The sequence below is a fragment of the Phyllostomus hastatus genome, unplaced genomic scaffold, assembly GCF_019186645.2.
Source record: "Phyllostomus hastatus isolate PE091 unplaced genomic scaffold, TTU_PhHast_1.1 phas_contig_29, whole genome shotgun sequence".
Lineage (NCBI taxonomy): Eukaryota > Metazoa > Chordata > Mammalia > Chiroptera > Phyllostomidae > Phyllostomus > Phyllostomus hastatus.
The window spans coordinates 48,013,380-48,038,234 of record NW_025333835.1 but is presented as its reverse complement, the minus strand read 5'-3'; the positions used below and the strand labels follow the sequence as shown (position 1 = coordinate 48,038,234).

At 50.2% G+C, this 24,855-nt stretch overlaps 1 protein-coding gene across 1 annotated transcript; it reads left to right on the top strand.

Moving 5' to 3' along the window:
* Positions 1 to 280: 280 nt before the first annotated feature.
* LOC123818792 (histone-lysine N-methyltransferase PRDM9-like) lies at positions 281 to 24,855 on the top strand (the record flags this gene model as incomplete). Its single annotated transcript, XM_045839053.1, has 14 exons — positions 281 to 375; positions 585 to 681; positions 987 to 1,082; positions 1,461 to 1,584; positions 1,871 to 1,978; positions 2,966 to 3,012; positions 5,032 to 5,188; positions 5,808 to 5,909; positions 6,109 to 6,380; positions 6,795 to 6,862; positions 7,995 to 8,188; positions 10,233 to 11,758; positions 24,194 to 24,342; positions 24,717 to 24,855. Coding segments are annotated over 14 exons (3,174 nt in total), but the record flags the coding sequence as incomplete, so codon positions are not given.

The window sequence follows — 24,855 nt, the reverse complement described above, 5'->3', positions numbered from 1 at the left end:
CCGGGCTCGGAGCTCCCAGCTCCTGCGGGTCGAGTCCCTCACCAGACGCTGGAAAACTACCCACAGAACCGCGGTGCTCACTGCAGGCTGCTGACTGGCGCTCGGAGACCCAGGGTAGCCAATCCCCGCGGGGCGGGGCGGGTCTTCCGCCGGCCAGTCCTGAACCCAGGGGCCCCTGCCCTTCTGCCCCGCCCTGTCAGCTTCTTCTGACCGCCCATTGGCGGGCAGGGCCCAGGGACCCCAGCACTGATTGGCGGATTGTGCCCACGTGGCCGTCCAGGATGGAACCTCCTCCCGAGGGCGGGAAGCCCAGGAGCTCCGAGAGGGCGCTGCACTGAGGCGGGAAGCGCGGCAGGGGCCCCGGGAGACGGACCGGTAAGCGGGGAGCCCTGCCATGTGGAACACTCAGCCCGAGACCTTCCAAGTCCAGCCCGAGAGACCCCAGATGCCCTCATCCCGAGGGGCCCCCAAACCCCTTCAGCACCGAGGGGCGCGCGTCCGCTAACCCGGAGGACCCCACGTCTCCTGACCCCCAAACAGCCTGGAAACCCAGTTCCCCTCGGCTCGGGGCGCCCTTCCTGCAGCTCGCCCGCCCGGAAAGACCAAACCTCCCCAAACGCAGAGACCCCGAATGCCGTCGTCCTGGAAACCGACTCAGTGGAGGGGACCCGGAAGCCCCTCGTGAGACGCCCCGACTCCCCTCAGCCGCGGCGGTCTGGCCCTCTCCCCCGGGGACGCTGAGTGTCCTCCGCCCGGAAGACGCAGATCGTGTCCTGAGGGACCCCGGGCCTCTCAGCCCGAGAGACACCTCCGGGCGCTTCCCCCGGAGAAGCGCGTTTCCCGCCACAGGCTCGCCCGGCTGACCGGGCCCCTCAGAGGAAAGGGCGGGAACAGGGCGCCCCCCCCCCCACCGTGGCCCCCTCTCCAGACGCCCTGCCAACCGGGAGAAGGGAGTTCGGCCCTCTCAGCTCCTTCTCCTTCCGCAGGCGCTTCGGATTCGGGGCTCGGACACCATGAACCCCGACGGGGATCCGCAGGAGCTCCCTGAGGGAGAAGTGGGGCGAATGGGGCGGACGCCTCAGGTGAGCTGAGGGGCCGGTGGGAGCGTGGGGACAGAGCTCCGCAGACACCCTGCCCTCGGGGTGACCCTCACTGGGGGTGACTCGCGCTGTGCGCGTGGGAGAGATGGGCCTCCGCGGGGCAGGGCCGGTCAGGGAAGTGGGAGAAGGCCCAGCGTGCGAGCAGGGCCCCGGGACACACCCCCGAGGAGCAGCCGCTCCGGACCGGATCTCCACTGAGACTGAGACGGGGGCTCAGCGCATTCGGCACAAGGACCGTCGAGGCCCCGCCTGCTCCCTGCACGAGGAGGGGCCCCGCAGGGAAGCCCCCCACCCCCACCCGCAGTGCATTCTCACTGGCATCACAGACTGACTTACGGGTGTGTCCACTCTCCTCTCCAGGCGGAAGAAGCTTTGGAAGACGCTGCCCTCCACTTCTCCAGGGAGCAGTGGGCAGAGGTGGGAGACGGGGAGAAAGGCGGGTACCGGGACGTGAAGAGGAACTCGGCTGCGCTCACCGGCCCAGGTAGCGCGTGCGCAGGCGCTGGGCCCAGGGGCCTGGAGACCCGACAGGCTGCTGGGCTGGCCCCTGCTCAGGCGGCTCCGTCCGCCCGCAGCTCCCTCCCGCAGGGACACGGGTCGCAGGGAGTCTGCTCCTTCAGTCAGAGCAGGGCCGGCGCTGACGAGGGTGCGGGGCTCACGGCAACTCGCTGTAGACTCTGCTGTCCCATCGGAGCCAGTCCCACGGGCTTCCTGGGCTTGTTCCTCCTCCACGCTCTCTGCTTCAGGACAGAGGTTTTGTCTCTTCCCAGGTCTCAGGGTCCCTCGACCAGCTTTCATGGGTCACCGCAGGCGGGCCACCAAGCTCCAGGAGGGGGACCGTGAGGACTCTGATGAAGAACGGGCTCCGAGGCAGCAAGGTGAGAGGCAGGAGGAGCCAGAGCTGCCCTCCCGACTCGGACCTGGTTTGGGTCAGGCTGCATCTCAGGACATAACCAGGGAACAGGTTTGCTGGTCCAGAAAACAAGCAAGATGCACAACAGTGTATGGTACAGTGAGGGGCTGTTCCCGTCAACTTTCACGTGGGCAACGTAATCATATGTATATTGACAGATGCATTAATAAGCAGTAAATGTGTAAGAACATAAAGTGAGCAAGAAGTAACTAATTCAGAAGAGTCATTGCACCCGATGTCCTGCATGGAGACGGATAGGGAGCAGTGTTAACTGTGGTGATGACCGGAGGGGGGGGCCACGGTCAGGAGGTGTTGATCACCGGATCATTTCCTGATGTGGGCCGCGGTGCCGTTCTGTCCAGTATTGTGAGTGTTCGGTGGGTGGGGTCGGTCCACTTTCATGGGTCTGGGGTTGAAACACAGGGGAAGTCAAGATGTGATCTTCAAGTTTTCTGAGGTCAGCAGATTGTGGGTGCTGACCAGAGTCTAATGACTAAGGAAGGGCGTGGGTGGCCAGTATGTGCCTGGAGGGGAGGATACCAGAGAAAGGAGGCCGGGTGGTCCTGGTGCCCTCAGCCCAGACAAGGCTAGTTTGAATGAAGAAAACAGGAAGGAGAAAGGGTTATGTTGAAGACATGGAGTTTCTGTGCAGTTACTTTTATTACATTTTTGTCAGGAGAGGCCAATTTATTCTTTAATAAATGTAATAGATGCTTTATGAACATAGGGTGAAGCATGGATGACACTTTGTCTATTTTTTTTCTCATTCTAATGCAATTAGTACATGGTCCCCAATGGAACCATAGGCCTTAATGAACATCAGAAAACATTTTCCAGTCATCCTGGGATTGTTCTTGAACTACTCTCATTCAGACTTCTGTGTCCCTAATAAGAATCTCCAGATTTTGGAAACATTTACCCACCCAAACACTGATTTCTCATCATCTTTCAGTGAAACCCTGGGTGGCCTTCAGAAGGGAACACAGTAAACACCAGAAGGTGAGTATTTCCAAATCCTGTTGACAAGAAAATTTTCCTCAGGGATAGAAATGCATGTAAGAGTAGGAAAATGCAGAAAGTATCCTAGGAACGGCTGTCTTCCTTTCCTAGTCTTTTTAACATACTGTCCGACGTTATCATCCTTTTTTTAAGATTTTATTTATCTATTTTTAGAGAGGGGGATGGAGGGAGAGAGGGAGAGAAACATGAATAGGTTGCCTCTTACATGCCCCCAAGTGGGGGAGCTGGTCCACACCCCAGGCATGTGCCCTGACCGGGAATGGAACTGGTGACCTTTCAGTCTACAGGCCAATGCTCAGTCCACTGAGCCACATCAGCCAGGACTCATCATCATCTTAATGGTGAACAACTACAGCAGCAATAGTAACTACCAGTTGTTTCATTCTCACAGTGTTTCAGACTCTAACAATTCTATGTGAATAAACTCAAACATTACAACAATCTGATGAGGTACGTACTATAATTGTCATCATTTATAATGAGGGAAGTGAGCTTTCAGAGATATAGAAATGTTTGACTATATGTCTAAGATCTCAGTATCAGTGGTAGTGCAATCCAACCCATAGTTGCTTCTCTAAACCACTTACAAACTCATTACAACTTTCATGGTTTCACCCTGGCCACTGTGACTCAGTTGGGTGTCATCCTGTGCAGGGAAAGATTGCCAGTTTGATTCCTGATCAGGGCACATGCCTGGGTTGTGGGCCAGGTTTCCAATTGCCATGTGCATGAGAGGCGAGTGATCAATGTTTCTCTCTCACCCAATGTTTCTCTCCCTCTCTTCCTCCCTTCCTCTCTCTCAAGAAAATAAACAAAATCTTTTTTAAAAATTAGAAAAATAAACTTTCATAGTTTTCTAAAGTTTACATTGTCTTATCCATATGTCATTACATCATTCATCTGATTGACGGTTTCAACCAAAGTTCTTCTCTGCTGTGCTGAAGTGAAAGATGCACGAAGACCCTCTGACTAAGGACAGTGTACACTGTGTAGGCAGTTTGTACGGTGGATTGTCCCAGGTGAAGAAGAATGTAAAATGTCCAGGATCAGAGCCTTCCACTCTAATCAAAGAAAGCATCTCTCAGCCCTGAGGAGCTTCAGGTTTGCTGATTGAGAAACAACAAATAATAAGATGACTTAAGCACTTCATATAGGTTACACACTCTTCAACAGAAACTCATCTGTCTGGAACTGATTTCAAATGCCATTGCTTGTAAGGTGAAGTAACAGCTTCTTTCAGTTTCAATGAGGCCACTCTCATCCTGTTTAGAAGCATTTGTTCAGCCTGCCTAACTCTGCGTTGTGAGCTCTTTGAGGGGCTGGACCATACCTGAGTCTTCTCAGAGGTCACAGGCCCACATCAGGGCTCCTGAGAGGGCCCCCGAATGTTTGCTGAATGAATGATTTCACAATTACAAATTAAACTAGAAGATGATCAATGAGTGTTGAAGGTAATTTCTATGAGACTGAAATATGGAGAGAGCTGAGGGGTAAATTGATAGCAGGACTGTAATCTCACATTCATACTGTATTACACAATTCACAGAATACTTTGGTGAGCATTATTTAATTGCACATTCACTGTAACATTGAAAATTAGCATGTTATAGATCATGAAACTGAAGACAACAGGCTACTGATACAGCCTTATTCAAACAATTGGTGGGAACTGGCTAATCTAAGTACAAATATTTTTTCTAAGAAATACTGCAGATTTTATCACCATTTTATTTATTGTCTAGATGTTTCTGCCAACTATTTCTTTGTTCTCTTCCCAACATCCTTCACTCTCAATATTATAGAGACAGTTGAAAGAAAAAAGCCATTAGGCATGAGTTCTAATCTTGGATTCATTACCCACATTGGCCCTATCCCCTCTGATATTCATACTCCCTAGGTATTTCCAAGGATCAAACTATTAAAGACATGCATGTAAAATGTATCCTAAGCCTTGAAAAATTAAATGTTATCTTTTAATATGTGACTCTTACATTGAAGGCAACATCCAGAGTGCCATTAAGCAATGAATATAATTTGAAGGAATGTTCAGGAATAGCAAATTTGATGACTGCAAGTGACTCAGAACATGCCCAGAAATCAATGTCCTCTCATGAAGAAGCATGTGCCTCTGAAAAGCACACTAGACAAATATCGGGTAAGAGAAAATAATTTGGAAACTTTAGTTCCTCTAAGTCCTATAGAAGGGCTGATAAGTATGACTCTGCCCCTAGGGATGTGGGGTAGAGTTTGGATGGGTGTGGATTTAAGCTGGGCTAAACTGAGACTGAAGTTAGCACTGGAGCTTTGGGCAAATCCTGTAAATTCTCTGAGCTCCTGAATGCTAATGTGTAAAGTGAAGATAAGGAAACATCACTCATACATTGTTTGAAAACATTAAATTAAATTTAAAACAATTGACACATGTAAGTTGTCCAATAAATCCATCTGTGATACAGCAACCACACTTTAGTGGTGTTGTGTGCCCAGGCCTTTCCTCAATGCCTAACATGCACAGTGCACTCAATAAATATGAATGATTAAAGGTTGGCAATTACACCTGGTAATAGGAAGATCTAGAAACTAAAATTCAATCAGTTATCTGTACTTAGTGTGGAATCTTACTCTTCTGAACCAATAGTGAATGGAGTAAAATACCAGAGTATGCAAAAGGATGGGTAATAATTTTATGGGAGGAGATTGCATGTTATCTGACAAACTGGGAACTAACACTCCAGACCCCACCAACCTTGCTCACCTGTCCTTCTCCAACTTAGAACTCAGGAGAAAGGAGATTGACATGAAGAGGTACAGCCTACTAGAAAGAAAGGGCCGTGTGTACCAAGAGGTCAACGAGCCCCAGGATGATGACTACCTTTGTAAGTGACCCTCACTAAGAAGCATGTTATGATACAATAATTTCATCTAGTCCTTTGGTCCCCAAATCATTCCCTTCCTCTAGCAACCTGGAATACAGGAATGAGTCTCAATGATGTCAGTGCTGGACTCCCTCTGAAGCTCTCTGCATCCAGGAACATGCACTATACCTTCTCTAACCCCTGTTGCTCTCGCCTCCAGATTGTGACAAGTGTCAGAACTTCTTCATCAACAGCTGTGCTGTACATGGGCCCCCTACATTTGTAAAGGACAGTGCAGTGGACAAGGGGCATCCCCACCGCTCAGCCCTCACCCTGCCCCCTGGGTTGAGAATCGGGCCATCCAGCATCCCTGAGGTTGGGCTTGGAGTGTGGAATGAGGCAGCTGATTTGCCAGTGGGTCTTCACTTTGGCCCCTATGCAGGACACATCACAGAAGATGAAGAGGCAGCCAAGAGCAGATACTCCTGGCTGGTGAGAAGTCTTTACCTCTTCCACTGCCCTCTGCCTTCCCACACTCCTTCTGAGGCTTGGAGGGACCTCTCCTCTTACATGCTAGACATGGAGGGGACAATGTGGTTAGCTCTGTATACTGACTGGACTTTATATGAACACAGAGCTCCTGTTTAAGAATCAGACAGTAAGCAGGAGCAAAGTGGTGCAGACACAAAGGACTGGCTCCTCCCTTGTAGGGCTCCTGCTCTGACTGGACAGGTAGACTCAGATGTGTAGATGATGAGTAAGAAAAATATCATGTGGTCACAACTGGCAGTTGAATCCCCATGTAGGATGGAAGAGCTTTGATGACAGTAGGGAAAAATAATTCTTCTGACTATTACCTCCCCATGAAAACAATAAAAGGTCTTTAACTTCTTTTCTGAAACACAGATCGCCAAAGGGAGAAACTACTATGAATATGTGGATGGAAAGGACAGATCCTGGGCCAACTGGATGAGGTGAGGTCAACAGGTCTCTGGGTGCCAGAGGGGACTCTCATCCCCCACAAGCCCATATATCTTTTCCTCTCATCATGCCTCCTTCAGTGGTCTTCCTTAATCCTTTTTTCCTCTTTTTCTCCATACAGTGTTCTTTCATTTCAGGGGACATTTAAGAACAAAATATGGCATATGTCCTCAAAATATAAACCTCTCTGCTAGACACAATATGGGCACTGGAAAGGACTTGAAGAGCCTAGATACACCAGGGACACTGGATTACAATTTAATTTATCAAATGAACATTAAGCACTTATTATATTCCAGTTTAGGTGAAGGAATACATTACTTAAACAGATCACACAACCCATGTCCTTATGAAGGACTTCTCACAGACAGACATAAAACAATTGCTTTTAGAAGCATTTACCTATCATTTCCAAGAAGTGCACCATGTCAAGATAGCACAAACCAACGGTGGTCTGAACCTGTGAGGGCAGCAAACGATCCCGGCCTCACTTCTAACTAGAGCTGGGCTCTGAGGCCTGCAGAAGAATGGTCATGGCTCCTTTCCTGAGAGGGGCTCTCTTTCATCAGGGATAACAGAATGTGAATCAACTACTATTGTTCTGTTTTATTTTAACTAGGACCAAAAGACCTCCAATTTTCTATGGTAACCTTGGGCAGGCAAGTGAATGGTACCCTAAATAAAGTGTAGGGGGTTTGGAGAAAGGCCTATCAAGAGAAAATAGATGTGGGCTGAGTACTGAATAATTAGTGAACCAATTTAGAAGCAGAGCCCTAGATCAAGCACCAGGTTCTGTGGTATGAGACAACTGGATTTAGAGTTTGGAGAAGCCAGTGATCACTGGATGTTATGGCCAGTCAGGGTGGAGGTTAAATCTACAACTCGGTTTTAGAAAGTGGTATTAGGCAGCATTTGCACTGCAAGTAGAACTTGGAGATAGGAACTCACATGACATGCTGACAGATGCTCAGACACTGAACAGACGGTTCCCCGAGAGCATTACGGGCAGTGGGTAACACCAGAGCCTGAGGGCCTTAAGAATCAGTGAGGAGCTGGACATGGATGTAACAGGTAGTGGGAACGCATCACTGAGGTTTTCTTTCCCTTCCTCTGCTTCAATCCCAGGTATGTGAACTGTGCCCGGGATGATGAAGAGCAGAACCTGGTGGCCTTTCAATACCACGGGCAGATTTTCTACCGAACCTGCCGCGTCATCAGGCCGGGCTGTGAGCTGCTGGTCTGGTGTGGGGACGAGTATGGCCAGGAGCTGGGCAGCAAGTGGGGCAGCAAGTGGAAGAGAGAGCTCACGTCCGGGAGAGGTGGGCACCAATGTTCTTCAAAACAGCAAGAAAAGAGATAAATCTCCATAGAAATGTTCATGATCCAACTCTTTAGTAGAGTAAAATCAGTAAAGTTTCGAATCAGATACTTCAGAAATACAAAATTCATTCATATGCCTTTGGCTCTTAGGCAAAATTTTTATACTTTTTTATTCTAAAAATATATCATACAAAAAATATAGAATCACATATAGTGTTGAAGGGCTAAGAGGCAAAAAAGAAAAGTTTTCAAGCACTAACCAGCTCTCTCACAAAGGCATTTTTTCTTACACTTTAATAGCTGTTTCTTAACTTTCCTCTGTACTTCTAGATAAAACATTTCTTATAGGCATTGATTATTTTTTAAAGATTTTGCCCTTGCTGGTGTGGCTCAGTGGATTGAATGCCGGGCTGTGAGCCAAAGGGTCACCAGTTTGATTCCCAGTTGCAGCACATGCCTAGGTTTCACACCAGGTCCCCAGTAGGGGACAGGTGACAGGCAACCACACATTAATGTTTCTCTCCCTCACCCTCCTCCCCTTCCCCCTTTTCTGAAAATAAATGAAATCTTTTTTTAAAAAAAAAAAGATTTTTTTAAATAAAAAAATCTTTTTTTAAAAAGATTTGATTTATTTTTACAGTGAGTAGAAAGGAGGGAGAAAAAAATCCGTGTACAAGGGAAACATTAATCATTTGTCTCTGGCACACCCCCAACTGGCCCACAACCCTGGCACGTTCCCTGACTGGGAATCGAACTTGTAACCTTTCAGTTTTCAGACAATACCCAACCTGCCGAGCCGCACCATTCAGGCAGGGCACATTCATTTGTCACTTCAGTGAATTGTCATGTGAGACCCCACTCTGTGCCACAGGGTCCTGGGACCTGGAAACACAGATTAACATGAGGATCAGAATCACTGCTATTGAACTGATGGGTGAAGGAGGGAAACCCAGGCCCAGGGATCAGTGTGAGGGGAGGTGCAGTGTGGCAGGTGGTCCGGAAAGGGCGCCTCAGGAGATAACATTTACAAAAATACCTGCAGGCAGAGGATCCCAGGCAGAGGGAGCAGCTAGTGCAGGGAAGAGAAGAGGTGAGGCATTGAACTGGCTGAGGGTCACTCAGGTCTCGTCTCAGCATTGAGCATAAGAATGGAGATCAGATAGATGCTCAGCAGCCTGGAAATACAGTGCCGATGACCCGAGTTGAGACACTGGGGACTTTCATGAGTGAAAGTGTGTTCTCTGTTCTGATTATGCTTTGTTAATTTTAAGAAAATAAACTCCAGTGGGGAATCCCCTCAGAAATTACTTCATCTGCAAATGAGAGAGCATGGTGGATTGGCCAGAGAGGAACAGGAGTCAGGTGTATAAGAAGTGTGGTTGGAGAAATATTTTCAAACAGGATTTCTCAGTGTATTTGAAATGGGCTAACACTGAATGAAATGAAGCATAAATATTTGGTATGAGGCTTGAGGAAGGACATTTAAAAATATATATTTATTTATTTTTAGAGGGGAAGAGGGAGAAAGAGAGGGAAACATCCATGTGTGGTTGCCCCTCATACGCCTCCTACTGGGGACCTGGTCCACAACCCAGGCATGTGCCCTGACTAGGAATTGAACCTGCGACTCCTTGCTTAGCAGGCTGGCACTCAATCCACTGAGCCACACAAGCAAGGGCAGAAAGGACATTTTATTTTACTGTTTTGGAAAACAGAGAAGCAGTTCCTAGTTGGGGCCTGTGGTTTTCCTCTTTCACATGACTTAGAAAATACCTATGAAAGGGAAAGGTCAATGCAGTTCCATCCACACAGGGAGTAAAATGGCCTCTGATGCTCCTCGAAAATCCCTTGTCCGGGCAATATTAGAAAAGACACTTGATGTGGGCTTTCTGCATTTCTGAAGAAGATGCACTGCATAAAAAGGAAAATAGACTGCAAGTGGACACACAGTGGGAGACAGAGGTTGCGTTGTCACCACAGTGTGAATCATGGGGCCCAGGCATTCTTGTCAACATCTGCCCTGACCAAACCTTTCTCTTTCAGCGGAACCAAAGTCAGAGGTGCATCCATCTCCCACCTGCTCTCTGGCCTTCTCCAGTCAGAAATTCCTCAGCCAACATGTGAAACTCAATCATCCCTCTCAGATTCTCCCAGAAACATCTGCAAGAAAACACCTCCAAGCAGAGGAACCCTTTCCAAAGGATCAGAATCAGCAGCAGCAACATACTAGTACACACAGCTGGAATGATAAAGCTGAAAGTCAAGAGGTCAAAGAAAGGTCCAAACCTTTGCTTAAAAGAATCAGTCAGAGGAGAATCTTAAGACCCTTTTTCCACCCTTCCAAAGAACAAATGAAGAACTCCAGTGAGCATCAGAGAATGATGGAGGAAGAGCCCTGCAGAGGCCAGGAACAGAGTCCAGAGGGCACAGGCAAGTTATTTGTGAAAGTAGGAATGTCAAAAATTGTAATAATCGAGCACAGAAGGTGTTGGCAAGGCTTCAGTGATGGGTCACATCTCATCACACACCAGAGGACACACTCTGGGGAGAAGCCCTATGTTTGCAGGGAGTGCGGGCGAGGCTTTACACGGAAGTCAAATCTCCTTAGACACCAGAGGACACACTCTGGGGAGAAGCCCTATGTTTGCAGGGAGTGTGGGCGAGGCTTTACCTGGAAGTCAGTTCTCATCACACACCAGAGGACACACTCTGGGGAGAAGCCCTATGTTTGTAGGGAGTGTGGGCGAGGCTTTACACGGAAGTCAGTTCTCATCACACACGAGAGGATACACTCTGGGGAGAAGCCCTATGTTTGCAGGGAGTGTGGGCGAGGCTTTACACAGAAGTCACATCTCATCAGACACCAGAGAACACACTCTGGGGAGAAGCCCTATGTTTGCAGTGAGTGCAGGCAAGACTTTACACAGAAGTCACATCTCATCACACACCAGAGGACACACTCTAGGGAGAAGCCCTATGTTTGTAGGGAGTGCGGACAAGGCTTTACACAAAAGTCATATCTCATCACACACCAGAGGACACACTCTAGGGAGAAGCCCTATGTTTGCAGGGAGTGCGGACAAGGCTTTACACAAAAGTCATATCTCATCACACACCAGAGGACACACTCAGGGGAGAAGCCCTATGTTTGTAGGGAGTGTGGGCGAGGCTTTACACAAAAGTCATATCTCATCAGACACCAGAGGACACACTTTGGGGAGAAGCCCTATGTTTGCAGGGAGTGTGGGCGAGGCTTTACACGGAAGTCACATCTCATCAGACACCAGAGGACACACTCTGGGGAGAAGCCCTATGTTTGCAGGGACTGTGGGCGAGGCTTTACAGACAAGTCAGGTCTCATCACACACGAGAGGATACACTCTGGGGAGAAGCCCTATGTTTGCAGTGAGTGCAGGCGAGGCTTTACACAAAAGTCGGTTCTCATCACACACCAGAAGACACACACAGGGGAGAAGCCCTATGTTTGCAGGGAGTGTGGGCGAGGCTTTACACAGAAGTCAGGTCTCATCAGACACCAGAGGACACACTCTGGGGAGAAGCCCTATGTTTGCAGGGAGTGTGGGCGAGGCTTTACACAGAAGTCACATCTCATCACACACCAGAGGACACACTGGGGAGAATCCCTATATTTGCAGGTGAAGTGAATGAATCATTACCATTAAATTACATGTCAGTAGCCCTAAGAAGTCTATGGAACCTTACTCTCCCCAAGATTGTAATTAGTACAGAAGTAACTGGTTAAACAAACCCTGCAGTTTCATGACAAGAGATGAGATGAACAAACAGTTCCATGAGTAATATGGGGATATCAGCACCAATCTCTTTCGTGGTTTTTTGATGTGCTTTTCTAAAGAGTTTTGTCTCCATACAAACATGAAACCCACATCCCTCATTCCCCCATCACTGAAAGCAGAGGGTTCCTTAAGAGCCACAAAGAACTCATACTCTCAGCCACAGAAATTCAACCCCTACAAATGGAGAAGTCTTGAGACAGTCTACTTGGGTTACTGCCCAGAGAGAGGAATTTGAGACAGACTCACCAGGGAAGGGAATTCCCCAGACTCCTGGGAAGGGGGCCTTTTTCTCCTGATGGGCTCCCTGCCCTCCTCCCTTCACTTCTCTTGGCTCTTCTAGTTTCCTACAACCTCCGGAGCCTCAGAGGTGAACAGCAGGGAGGGATGTATGCTTGTGCACAGACGTGAGCCTGGCTTGGTCTGGGCACCTGGTCTTCCTCCTTCCTGCCCCTTCAGCGTCAGCATTTCCTGGTGCACAGCATATAGATCCCACATCTGTCCATAGTGGGTGTGAGTCTCAGCTCTGTCTTCTCCAGCTGTGTGACCTAAGGCAAGTTTCTCGTCTCTCTGCTCGATTCCTAGTCTGTACACTGGAAATGGGAACTCCAGCCTTTCAGTTTGACATTCAAAGTTGAGTGAGCACAGACAGAATCTGGTGAGTGAATCGCTGAGATCACAAGTCCTGCTGAACAGCCATCAGTGCCCTTGTCTTCTGGGTCTTTAGCACTGGACAAAGGAAGATAAGGACAGGGTAGGGGTCTGTCACCAAACTCAGATTTTGAGCAGAGCCCACTGCTTTCCCCACATAGACTCAACTGCCCTGAGAAGGAGGCATGAGGTGGGGGATGTGCCTTCCTCCAGATTACCACCCTCTCACTGAGCTTGTGCACCCTCTGAGTCTCAACACAGGCAGGTGGTACTGAAAATACCCTGTGAAACAAGACCCTCACCCACCCCTTGCTGAGAACTGACACTGGGAGCAACATCTGCCCACACTGTTAGGTAGGATAGATGGTAAGCCAAGGCAGGGAGGATGAGGAAGACGTGTCACCCACTAACTCAGCAGTCCTGAGCCTGGTCCAATTCTATTGCCAGATGGTCCAGCATCACCAGAAACACCATGCTAACACGTTGAAATTCTAGGTATCATTTCCACTATCTGGGAAAGAAAGGCATTGAAACTATTCATCTCAAGGCCTAGAAGATGGGAGGGGGTCCACAGCACTCAAGGAAAGGACCCATAAAACAAAATTGGCTAACTGCCCCTGTCCACTATCTGTTTTATGAAGGGTCCCTAATGTTTACAGAAAGAGCCCATAGATAACTTTGGGTGACTTCTTTAACTTTCACTGTCTCCTATCTCATATCTATTTTACAAGATGACCAAATGGGGTCTGAAGCCAGATAAGGATTTGGGCTACCGACCCCCACACATACCTACGTTTGAGTATTCTCATCCCCTGTGGAAGCTGACACCACTTTTACATGTCAATCAATATGTAAGTTCTTTGCCCCCATCCCATGAACTATATAAGCCCTCAGGACAAAGGACCTGGTGCTCTTGCCACCCAAGCTCTTCCCTTTCACTCCCATCTCAGCAAGACCTGTCCTCTTCCATGAGAACGTATCACTAACAAACCCTGCTTGCACACTAATACACTGGCTGATCTACAATGCTTTACTGCATTGGCAAGAAGAACCAAGTTTCTCCTGTGACGGGTGCACCCAGTCTGCAAATGGCATTCATGAAGCCTGCAACACAGGAGCTTCTGTAATGCACTCTCTTTGTACCTGGGTCCCACAGGGTTTAATACACCACTGACACCATCTTGAAATTAGTACTTACTGTGTCTTTAAACTTCTGTGAGGTCAAGCCAGATGGGATAATGGACATGCACAATGTTGTTCATTCCTGGCCACCCCTTCCCAGATATTGTCCACAATGGTCCAGGAGGACAAAATTCCAGTGGGCCCAATAGTGGGAGTCCAGCGAGACTCAAGATGAGAATGGGGTAAACATCTGTATCTGCATAAGCAAAAGGAAGGATGCTAACAGCTCCCAGAGGTCACACTTTTCTTAGAATCACAGCCAAGTTCAATACAGAGAAATGGCAATTAGCAAGGATCCCATCATACCCTCTCCTGCATGAGGGAGACCTAAGCATAACCCACTCTGTTCCTGCTGGGGTGGGATCCCCAAAGGGGGACACCCACCACCATGACCAGGAACAATGACCTTTCTGTCCTCCCAATGCCAGGCTTGTGAAGAAGAGTGTCTACATAAACTGTGGATTTCAATAATAAATACCCACTATTATTTCCTTTTATACTTTTTTAAAGGAAGGTGTATTTCTTGGGTTTTATTTCCCTTCCCTGTTTCTCCCCAGACCAAGACAGCCCAGAAAGAGTACCATAAACTCAATATTCTGTAGCTTTCAGCATGGGCCATGGGAGAGGGGCAGAGTCCTGGTGTAATGCTGGCAGAGAGGCTGACATTGAATTCAGTGGGAAGGGGAACCCACAGACTGCCACGTGATGCTCATCATGACACCCCACCAGGACAGACCCTGGAGTTTTCCCAGAAGGCTTAGTGATTCAAGATGAGTAGACAGGTCTGTTCCCTCTCCCTCCCCTTCAGCAGCAAAGCACATTCCTAGTATAGCTGCAAGCCTCCAAGGTACCCCCCAAATGCACATGCCCTTGTACACTCCTTCCTTCACACAACCGAGCTGATCTGTGTTGTGAAAATGGTGTGTGGCTCTCAAAGCTAAGTCAGAAAGAGAGACTTTTGTTTCAGCCTTGCTTGTATAGTTCACACAATCTCAGACCACCTTGTGCAGGGAGCTGGGTGTTTACACACACACACACACACCCCTTGCCCACCTGGCAGTGGCTGTAAGCCACCATCCTTGTTTTGAAGTAGAGGCTCCAAGAAGTGACTGCAGCCTGATGTCGGATGGATTCCAAGCCTCTTGCCCTTGCCCAGAAGATGGTTGTTTAATAGAGAGGATTGTTCTAGGTGGGTGCCTCAAGGGCTTCTCATCTGCTCCCTGGAAGAGAAAGAGAAACGTGCTCTCTCACCTTTTCCTGATGGACAGTTACGCGTCTTCTGACAAATTCAGGACTCTTTCCCTGGGGCAGTGAGTTCCGTTGGTCCAATGGGGAGTAGTACCGTGGAATTAACTGCCTGGTTTCTGGTGAGGACCTCCTAGTACACTACTCCCCAGTGATCCCACCATGTCCATGTCCTCCTTTGGGTGCAGACCACACTTTGGAGTGGCTGCTGGTGGTTCCCTTCATGTGCCCACGATCTCGCCCAGTCCCCATTAGTGTCAAATATCAATGATTCATCCCCCTGTCCACAATTTGTCTTCGTAATACAACATATTCCTTGTGTATCAGCAGACAATCTGATGTGGAAATGTGGTCAGGCAGGGATCCCTCCTCCTCCCCCCTTCTGTGAACCCAAACATCAAAGTGATTAATGTAACTGTACTGGTGGAAATGATTTTCGACGCTTCATTTGGGTTTTTTGAGTACATCGCCTGTCTCCCACATGGCATACTGGGTTCTGTCCTTGATGAAAGTCTGGACTGGATGGCTATTGACTGTGACTTGTCCATCCAACACGTGGGGAGCCCCCACACAAATCTCCAATGAGAAACTTCACAAACCACTTCTGACATGTTCAACCCATCACACCACCTTCTTCCACAAGCCACAAATCTTGTATTCCATTTAACTGGCCTTTTAACCCTCTTGATGTGCCACAGTGTAATGTACTAAAAATATTACTTCTATTCATCCATCTCCAATATGAAAATGACCACACACTCATTAGTTCTGAGTTTTTCTTAAACACATGCTGATAGGACATCTGTCATGATACAGTTTAACCAAAGGGTTTCAAATAAAGTTAAAGACTAGTGCGTGAACCAGAGTCACATGATGGCAGAGTGAAGGCAGGTTGGTGAGGGACTGAACTGAGTGTTTGGCCAACCCAGTATAAAGCAGGCTTCAACCAGCATCGCAGCTTTGAAATCATATACAGTGAATTTCTTGCTTTCATATCATTTAAGCTAGAAATCACTGAAAGTGGGTGGCTAAAAAGTTCTGTTGTTTGGTATTTATGAAACACACACCTAAATAATCTCCAAAATAAATCACCATTTGAGATACAAAATAACTTTAACTGAAATATGCTTAACATACTACACACTGAAACTTCAGAAAGAAATTTTCAAACAGAAATACGTAAAAACAGAAACTGGAAATGTACCAGTTTTTGCCCCATATGAGGAAACTAAAATAGTAAAGGACATCCAGACAAAAAAGAGAAAAAGAGCACCAAGACATGTCCCTAAGGCCACATACACAAAACGGTGACACTTTATGTATTTTATTTTGTATTTTACACCATGGTAGAGAAAATTGAATAAACTTTACTTTTCTCATTGTTTAAGGAAGCTGCAACAGACAACACAAATTACAAAAGATTTTCAGGCACACCTGCAACTCGTCAAAGCCTGACTTTATTACACTACAAAGCCAGTTCCAAGAAACGTCACATGAAACGTCACATGAAATGTCACATGAAATGCATTCATCGCTCCTTTTGCCCTTAACCTGCAAACCACTCATAAGGTAACTGGACAGTGCTGATGTTTAGGCGTTTTCTAATGAATTGGTAAATACTGCTGCCATCAAAAACCATTGATATTCCACCGAAATCAGTCACTTTTCCTGCAGACTTGAACTGAGGCGTCATTCCCAAAAATGACCGCCAGATGGCAGCAGAGACTGACAGTTGGAAACACACTGGTACTATTGGCTTCACAAAAAGGCTTTTTACCGGTACAATGAACCTAAAACAGTAAAGTCAATCTAGGCGGAGCTGAGGAAATGAGCCCATAAACATCTCTGTAGGGCACGTACATAAAATGAGAGTGCTTGTATTTACTTTCTTTGAACTCTTGGTGGAGAATTTTAAATAAATTTTACCTCTGCGTTGTTTAAGAAAGCTGCAACAAAGCAAATTACAATTCTCAAGCACACCTGGAAGTTGTAGAAACCTGGCTCTATCACACTACACAGCCAGATCAAGGAAATGTCACATAAAACACACTAATTGCTCTCCTGGCCATTAATCTGGAAACCAGTGACAAGGTAAATGGACAGCCCTGACATTTACTGGTTTTCAAATGCACTCGTAAAAACCTCTGCCATCAAAAGTCATTTATATTCCACTGGTATCAACCACTTTGCTGACCTGTACTAAGGCATCATTTCCCAAAATTGCCACGAGATGGCAGCACAGACCGACACTTGGAACACATGGAACCACTTACTGGCTTGGCAGAGAAGTTTGTTCAGTTTTAACATCAGGTGCCATGACAGGCACACTTTTCATTTCCCCCAAAAAACGTGATTGAACAACAACTGGACAATGTAGTCACTGCTTTGTTCCACTGCCCTCTGCCACTTTTCAGGCAACTTTACCATTCATTCCATCATGCCACAGCATTGTTCTCTTTCAGAGCAGAGAACTCTTCCAGGTGCCTTCTGCAGTCTTCCAGGGAACGGAACTCTCTCTCCATTAAGAGAAATTCTGAAAGACTGAACTAAATGGCCATGCACCTTCTGCGTCTTCTGCTGACAAATTCTGAACATTTTCCCACAAGCAACTTTCAGTTGCTGTGATGGGAGAAACCTGCTAGTTTCTACAAGGACCTCCTACTGCACAACACCCTTAGGAATCCACCACATACACAACATCGCCTCCTTTGAATGAAGACCACCCTTTGGAGGGGCTGCGGGTGGTGGTTCCTCTTTCCCTCAACTCTCCCATTCCACATTATTCTAACATAACAGTTTGTCCCCCCTCAAAATTTGTCTTGGAAGCAGAATGTTTTCCTTAGGTTTCGGTGGAGAACGGCTTGTAGAAATTCAGTCAAAAGGGCCCCCCCCCAGCACCCCATTTAACTTCTGTGGAACACAGCATCAAAGCGATGAACGTCACCGTGCTGGTGCAAAGAATTCTTGATGCTCGATCTCGATCCTTTGAGTAGGTCACCTGTCTCCCACGTGCCATTACGTGGTCTGTCCTCAGTGAATGTCTCCCCTCCATGGCTCTCCGCTGCCACAGGTCTGCCTACCCGAGCAGCAACTGCGTGTGAGAAATCTCCATCATGAAACTTCACAATCCACTTTGGACACATTCCATCACTCACAGCAACATCTCCACACACACCACAAACCTTTTGTTGCCCTGCAGTTGTGCTTGTACCTTTCTTGAAGTGACAAAGCCAAAGGGGCTGAGAATGTTGCTTATGTTCATGCATCTTCAGTGGGAAAAGGGCCACACACACATTCACCACTTGTGATGAGATTTTTTATCTCCCAAAACCTCTAAGACACAGGGAGTAAGGTAAGAGGGTCGACAAGCTCTTGCTAGAAAGTCTTACTGTCTAAAGCTGAGGTGATTGTGCTGAAGCTCTCTTCCTAAACCCAGTTTTGGAAACTAAATCTCTCAGGAATAAATGAGATGACAATCCTGAGTAATTTCCCAGTCTCCCCTTTCCTAACAGCCTGTTTAAAATCAACGTGCCAAGTATAAAATGTTGGCCCTCTTCATTACCGCCTCTGAAACTTTACATAAAAGTTTTATAGCAACAAGCTACATTAGTACCTTGTTCCATACTTCATTGACATAATCACTCAGTTTTGAGAATAAGTTACTCCAGTTAAATTGTTAAATCTTACTTAAGTAAATGGTTACGAACATGTACTCTACAAATTCACCTGCTATTAAATATCTGACTGTTTGATTACGTGGTGGAGAAATGATCCTTCCTCTAGCCTCAAGAATCTTTGGGCTGGTCTAATAATCCAACAGGTATAAAACAGATTAGCAAATGAAACAACCTATTTTGAGATATACATAGGCATGGGAACCTCACTCACATGAGAGAGTCAGGAACCCCACGTGCAGAACAGCATTAGACATAGAACGGAAACGTGGGCACATACAATGTACTGAGGCTGAGATGGCGAGAGGGTCAGAGGGGCTTCAAAGTGACCTTGCAAAATGATGCGAGCAGATGCTACGAAAAAGGTGCTGTTCCCAATATGTCCACGAGGTGGCGACAAAAACCAACATTTTCTGCTGGCCTCAACTCAGATGCTATTCCAAAAATGCTCACTAGATGGCGGTGTGTGTTAGAGTGTAAAAAAGGGGTCCTGACAAGTCAGTCCTGGGTCCTCTGACTGCTGGGAGAAGTACTATTTCCTAAGAGAGGATGGAGCCCCATAACATGAGCTCTGGGCCCTCACCAGAGAGCATAAGAGGTTGTGTCAAGTCAGCTCTGGGTCTTATAAGCAAGGAGAGGGGTCCCACCTGAGAGTGTAAGGGTCCTATGACCTCAGGCCTGGGCCACTTGAGTGTGGAGAGGACTACAGGAGAGATGGGAGTGTCCTGTCACTGCACACCTGTGTCCTGTGAGGGTTGAGAAAGGCCCCTCCCTGTGAAATGCAAGTGTCCTGACCCTTCACCTTTGATCCCGGTGATTGTGGGGAGGGTTCTGACTTGAGAGAGCAGGGGACCTGTCACTTCAGCTGTGGGTCCTGGGAGCCTGAACACAGCCTCCCTCCGATAGCACAGGGCTCGGCCACACCGGCCCTGTGATTGTGAGGTGTGCAGAGGCTGTGGGTCCATGACGTCGGGGAACATCCCTGCCTGTGGGTGTGACTGGTCCTGTTCCAATCCCTGTGCTCTGTGGGTGCGGGGACAGGGGCTTCCTGGAGAGAGCTGGGGGTCCTGTCACTTGAGCCCTGAGGCCCAGGATTGCAGGAAAAAGCCTCTCCCCACCCCAGGGAGAGGAAGCTGTGGTTTCGCGTCAGCACTGGGTGTTGTGAGCAGGAGGACAGGCCCCACCGGAGAGGACACCTGGTCTTCTGACATCAGCCAGGGTCCCAGAGAGTGAGGAGGGGAGGGGTGTCCAACGTGAAACAGTCTGCGGTGCTGTTCCAACTCCTCGGGATCTTGTGAATGGGGGGTGGGCCCCTCACTGAGAAAGTAGGGGGCCCTGCCATCTGAACTCTGGGTCCTGGGAGTGTGGGAAGGGGCCTCTCCCTGTCAGGAGTGGGGTCCTGTCACAGTGAAGAGGGCCCTGACCTGGGAAAGACAGGCATCCTGCCTGACAGCCGAGACCCGTGGACGTGGGAAGGGCTCCCACCTGACAGAGTAGGTCAGGCCTGTGTGACAGGCTCTGTCCCCTGTGCATCTGGAAAACTGTCCCACCAGGGAGAAGAGCGGTTCCCGTCCCCTTGGCTCTGGGGCCCCCGAGTGTGTGGAAGGGTCCCTCCCGGGGAGCGCAGGGGGTCCTGTTACATTGGCTCTGGGTGCTGTGACGTGGGGGCCGGGTCACACTGGAGACAGTAGAGGGCACGGCAGCTGCAGCTTTTGCTCCTGTGGCTGTAAGAAGGTGTCGGTCCTACCAGAGAGTGAGGAGCCGTGTTGCTTCAGCACAGGGTCTTCTCGGTACGGGCCTGGGGTCCCTCCTAAGAGAACAGCAAGGCCTGTGACACCAGGTCTGGGCCCTGTGCGTGAGTGGGGAGCCCACCTGGGAGAGTGGGGTCCTGTGGTCACAGCTTGCATCGTCCGAGTGCTGGGGGGGGGGTCTCATCAGAGAGAACAGGGGGTGGTGTCACATCCCCTCCAGTTAAGGGGGCTCAGGGAGCGTGGGGCGGGGTTTCACCCAGAGAGAGCAGCGGTCCCGTGACATCAGCTCGGGGCCTATGAGTATGCAAAGGGGCCCGGCTGCCAGAGTAAGGGGTCGAGTCACTTCAGCTCTGGGTTCTGTGGTTATGGACAGGGGTCCCTCTCTGGGAGAACAGGGGTCTTGTCACATTAGTTTGGGGAAAGGTCCCCCCAGCGGCAGTAGTGGGCCCTGTCACGTGAGCTTTGGGCCCAACAAGGATGGGCATGTAAGACCTGCTGAGCTGGGGATGGTGTGAGGTGCCCTGGAGATTCCAAGCGTCCTGGCAAAACGGTCCGAGCAGCTGCTGAGTAAATAGGTGCCATCCCCAGGATGTGCACTAGATGGCAGCAGAGCAAAGCATTTCCAGGCAGTGGGCGTCTGAGAGCCAGCAGGCCCACTCTGCCAGCACAGAGGGACCTGTCCCATCAGCTCTGGGTTCTCTGAGTGTGAGGAGGGGTCTCACCGGAGAGAATATGGAGCCCTGACACCACCTCGTATCTGAGCCCTGTGACTGGGGGAGGGGCTCCCCCTGAGAGAGCTGGGGTCCTGTCACATCGGTGCATGGGACTGTGTGGAGGGGTCAAGCCTGAGAGACTGGGGGTGCCGGGATGTCAGCGCCGAGTCCTGTGCGTGAGAGTGGGGGGTCCAGTCACTGCTGCTCTGAGTCCTGTGCGTGCTGGGGGGGTCTCCCTGGGAGAGCAGGGTCCAGCCACAGCGGCTCTGGGTCCGCATGTGGCTGTCTCGCCTCTGGTTCTCAGGACCGACACGACTGTCTTCCTGAGTCGTCCGAGACCTGATTGAAACAATGGGAAGCGGAAACATGTTTCAAGGAAACATTGTATCTGTGCTTTATGGGCAGAAAATGTTTCACACCATCTTATCTGGTGCGGCACAACACAGGACAACTTCGTCCTTTCTAACGAAAGTAGAACAGAACCAAACTGCGCTTCTACGTCAGCTGACTTTTCACATTTACACCCATTTACTTAATGAAATGTGTTCCCATCACGGTCAGCTTTGCCATATAAAAATCTTCCCCTCTCTGCGTTTCCCCCCACAGATCTTCTGCCACTTTTCCTTTTCACACTCCGCCGTTGTCCTGCTTTTCCTCTGTCTCGCTCTAGAGCAACAGCCTCTCTTAGGACAAAACTAATTCCCTTTCTCTTCAAAGAAACACGCCCAGGCCTCATACCATTTTATTCAATCACAACATATCTTGTTTTTCTTGTAAACACAGTTCTTTTCTCTGCTGCTTTTTTCTGTACCTTTAATTATTCTTAACATTTTTTTTTATCTTAATTTCTGCCCTGGCTGGTGTAGCTTGGTGGATTGAGCGCGGGCTGCGAACCAAAGTATGGCAGGTTCGATTCCCAGTCAGGACACATGCCTGGGTTGCAGGCCACGGCCCCCAGCAACTGCACACTGATGTTTCTCTCTCTCTCTCTTTCTCCCTCCCTCCCCTCTCTAAAAATAAATAAATAAAATCCTTTAAAAAAAAGAGCTCTTCTTAAGTCTTAATTTCTTGTTGAGGATTAGGGTAAGAAATTGTGAATTCTCTGTTACTCAAGTATTCTTTAGATTGATATTTATAAACAAATTCAATCACTTCTACAGATATATTTATTCATAGCAAAAATTTTTAATGTTTCACAAAAGTGGAACATTAGTGTAAAACGTTGTAAAAAGTGTAAAATATTCTTAGTTCCTCTATAATTTGCAGCAAAACACAAAAACCCTGTGTTCCATCAGCCTAACCCTCAGCCAAAGGCTCCCTTACACCACATACACAAAAACCTGAAAATAAACCCACAGTTTTCCTCACCCAGCCGACCTCTGCTGGTCCTCTGCAGACTGATGCTCCCTCAGGCGCCCAGGTCCCAGGAGACGCCGCCCTCATGGGGGGCTGCTTGAGCCACTTAAACCATCTCAGCAAAAGGGTGCCATGGGAAACCACAGGCACCATCTCTGGTGGCTGTCCAGGTAGGACAGACCTGTCCTGGGCGCCGGGAGAGGTCACGACCCCTACAGGTGCACAAGGGCCTCAGCGGCAAGAGAGGCAGCGGGGGCTCCAGAGGGACCCTGCAGCCCGCACCCCACAGTTCAGGGGCTGACCCTGGCCCCCTTCTAGCCGTCCTGCTTAAATCCATTACACTTGGGGAAACTCCAGCAGAAATGGAGCCACATAATCCGTGACTCCTCCTAAAATACGCTACGATTGGGAACTGCAGCCCCCAGGAAAAGAAGCGTCTTGTCTCCACGTCGCTCACCGCTGGAAAATAAGGCGAAGGCAGCCAGGACTGTGGTCCCAGTTATTGGATAACGACGAGTCACAGAATAGCACCAGCTCCGAGAACTTCCAGGTGCTCCTGGCAAAAAGGATCCAAAATTGAACAACCGGAGGGAAAAGCTATATTACCTTCTGACACCTTCTCCCGGACTCCTCAAGACCGTACGGGACCCGCCCAGTTTGGTTGCAACATCAACGTTGACTTGCGTCTTTAGGGAGAACTGGTCACCGTGGCTACAGCGAAAACCCTTTCCGTCAATCACGTCACTTGATCGGACCAGAACTATCCCCACGCCCGGTCTCAGCCCTGCCCCCGGCGGAGCTCACAGTGGGCGCGAGACGTCCCCTGGGGCGTCGTCCGCTCGGACGGGGGCCTGTCTCTCACCAGGGACGTTTCCGACGAAGGGACGCCGACCCTGCCTCCTGGCGCCGAACGGCCGAGGAAAGGTCCGGAGAGAAGAGCGCGCGCGCGCGGAAAGAGCCCGCTGTCCGGAGGCCGCCCGGGGCGCGCCGGGCCCGGGCTCAGGCGCGCGGAGCCTCCGCGTGGGCGCGTGGGCACGTGGGGTCCGGCGCGGAGCGATTCTGTTCAGCTCCTCGCCCCGCACCGCGGGACACGGGAGAAGCCCGCCGCTCCTTCACCACGCTCCCGCGACGCCGGTTTCCCCGTTTTTTTCTCTTTTCACAACCAGGAGAGAGAGGGGAGCGAGGCGGCCTTTGCGAGCGCATCCAAGTGAAGCGTCAACTCGCTCCACTCCGCTCTCCCCCCCCACGGGGGAGAGGGACCCCCACACCTGCGCGAGCGCGCGACCCCGGTGCCCGGCTCCCGCCCCATCACAGTCCTCCGAAACCCTCCTGGAGTCTCTCGAGGTCCCCGTCCCCAGACCTCCGTTCTCCCCGTCGCACCAAGCACTGCACCGGCCTTTCCCCCTCCCGCCCCCAGGCCTCCAGCGTGACCTGTCCAAACCTCCCCCAGGCGGCTCCGGTCCGCCTTCTCCGTGCCCACGCTCCCCAGCACCGCGCACCAGGGTCCAGCCCTTCCAGACCCGCGCCGCCCTTCCCTTCTCACCTGGGCTTCGCCCCCGAACCCCGACCCGCCGGGGTCGCAGCCCAGCCGGCCCCGCTGTCCCCGCCGTCCCTCGCCAGGCAGAGTCCCGGGCGCTCCTCCTGCGCGAAGTTCCTGAGGTCCCCGGGGCAGACGTCGCGGCGCCCCTGCGCTCTGCGTCCCGAGACCTTCGCCCCGGGGCCCCGTCCTGCGGCCGCGGGGAGGGAAGAGAGAGCACCGGCGGGCCGAGGTGGGGACGGGCTGGGTCTGAGAAGGGCTCCGGGGCCGGACCGGACCGGACCAACAGGACCGTCAGCAGCGCAGACAGGCCGAGCCCAGCGCCGGGAGGGTGGGGGCCCGGCCGGGCGCGGAGGGCGCGGACCGAGGGCGGCCTCGCCCGGGGAAGGCAGCCTGTTCCCTCGGCAAACACGTGCGAAGCGTCCCCTGGCGTCGCGCTCCGGGCCGCACGCCGGTGGGAGGGACCCACGAGCCTTCGCGGGGCCCGCTGCTCACAGAGATAAGGAAACAGATGCGTTCGTCTGCACGGAGGTGGCCGCTGTGCAGAAAAAGAGCAGGACACGCAGGCGGAAGGAGGAGTGGTCCGGACACACCCTGTCTCTCAAGAAGCGGCGTGGACGCCGAGGCCAACGTGGCAGCGCAGGGCCCGGCATCCGGCCCAGACGCGGTGGAAGCGTCCGGGCCGCGCGGACACCTGCCCACGCGGAAGGCACCGAACAACCGGGAGACGGAGTCGCGGCGGTGA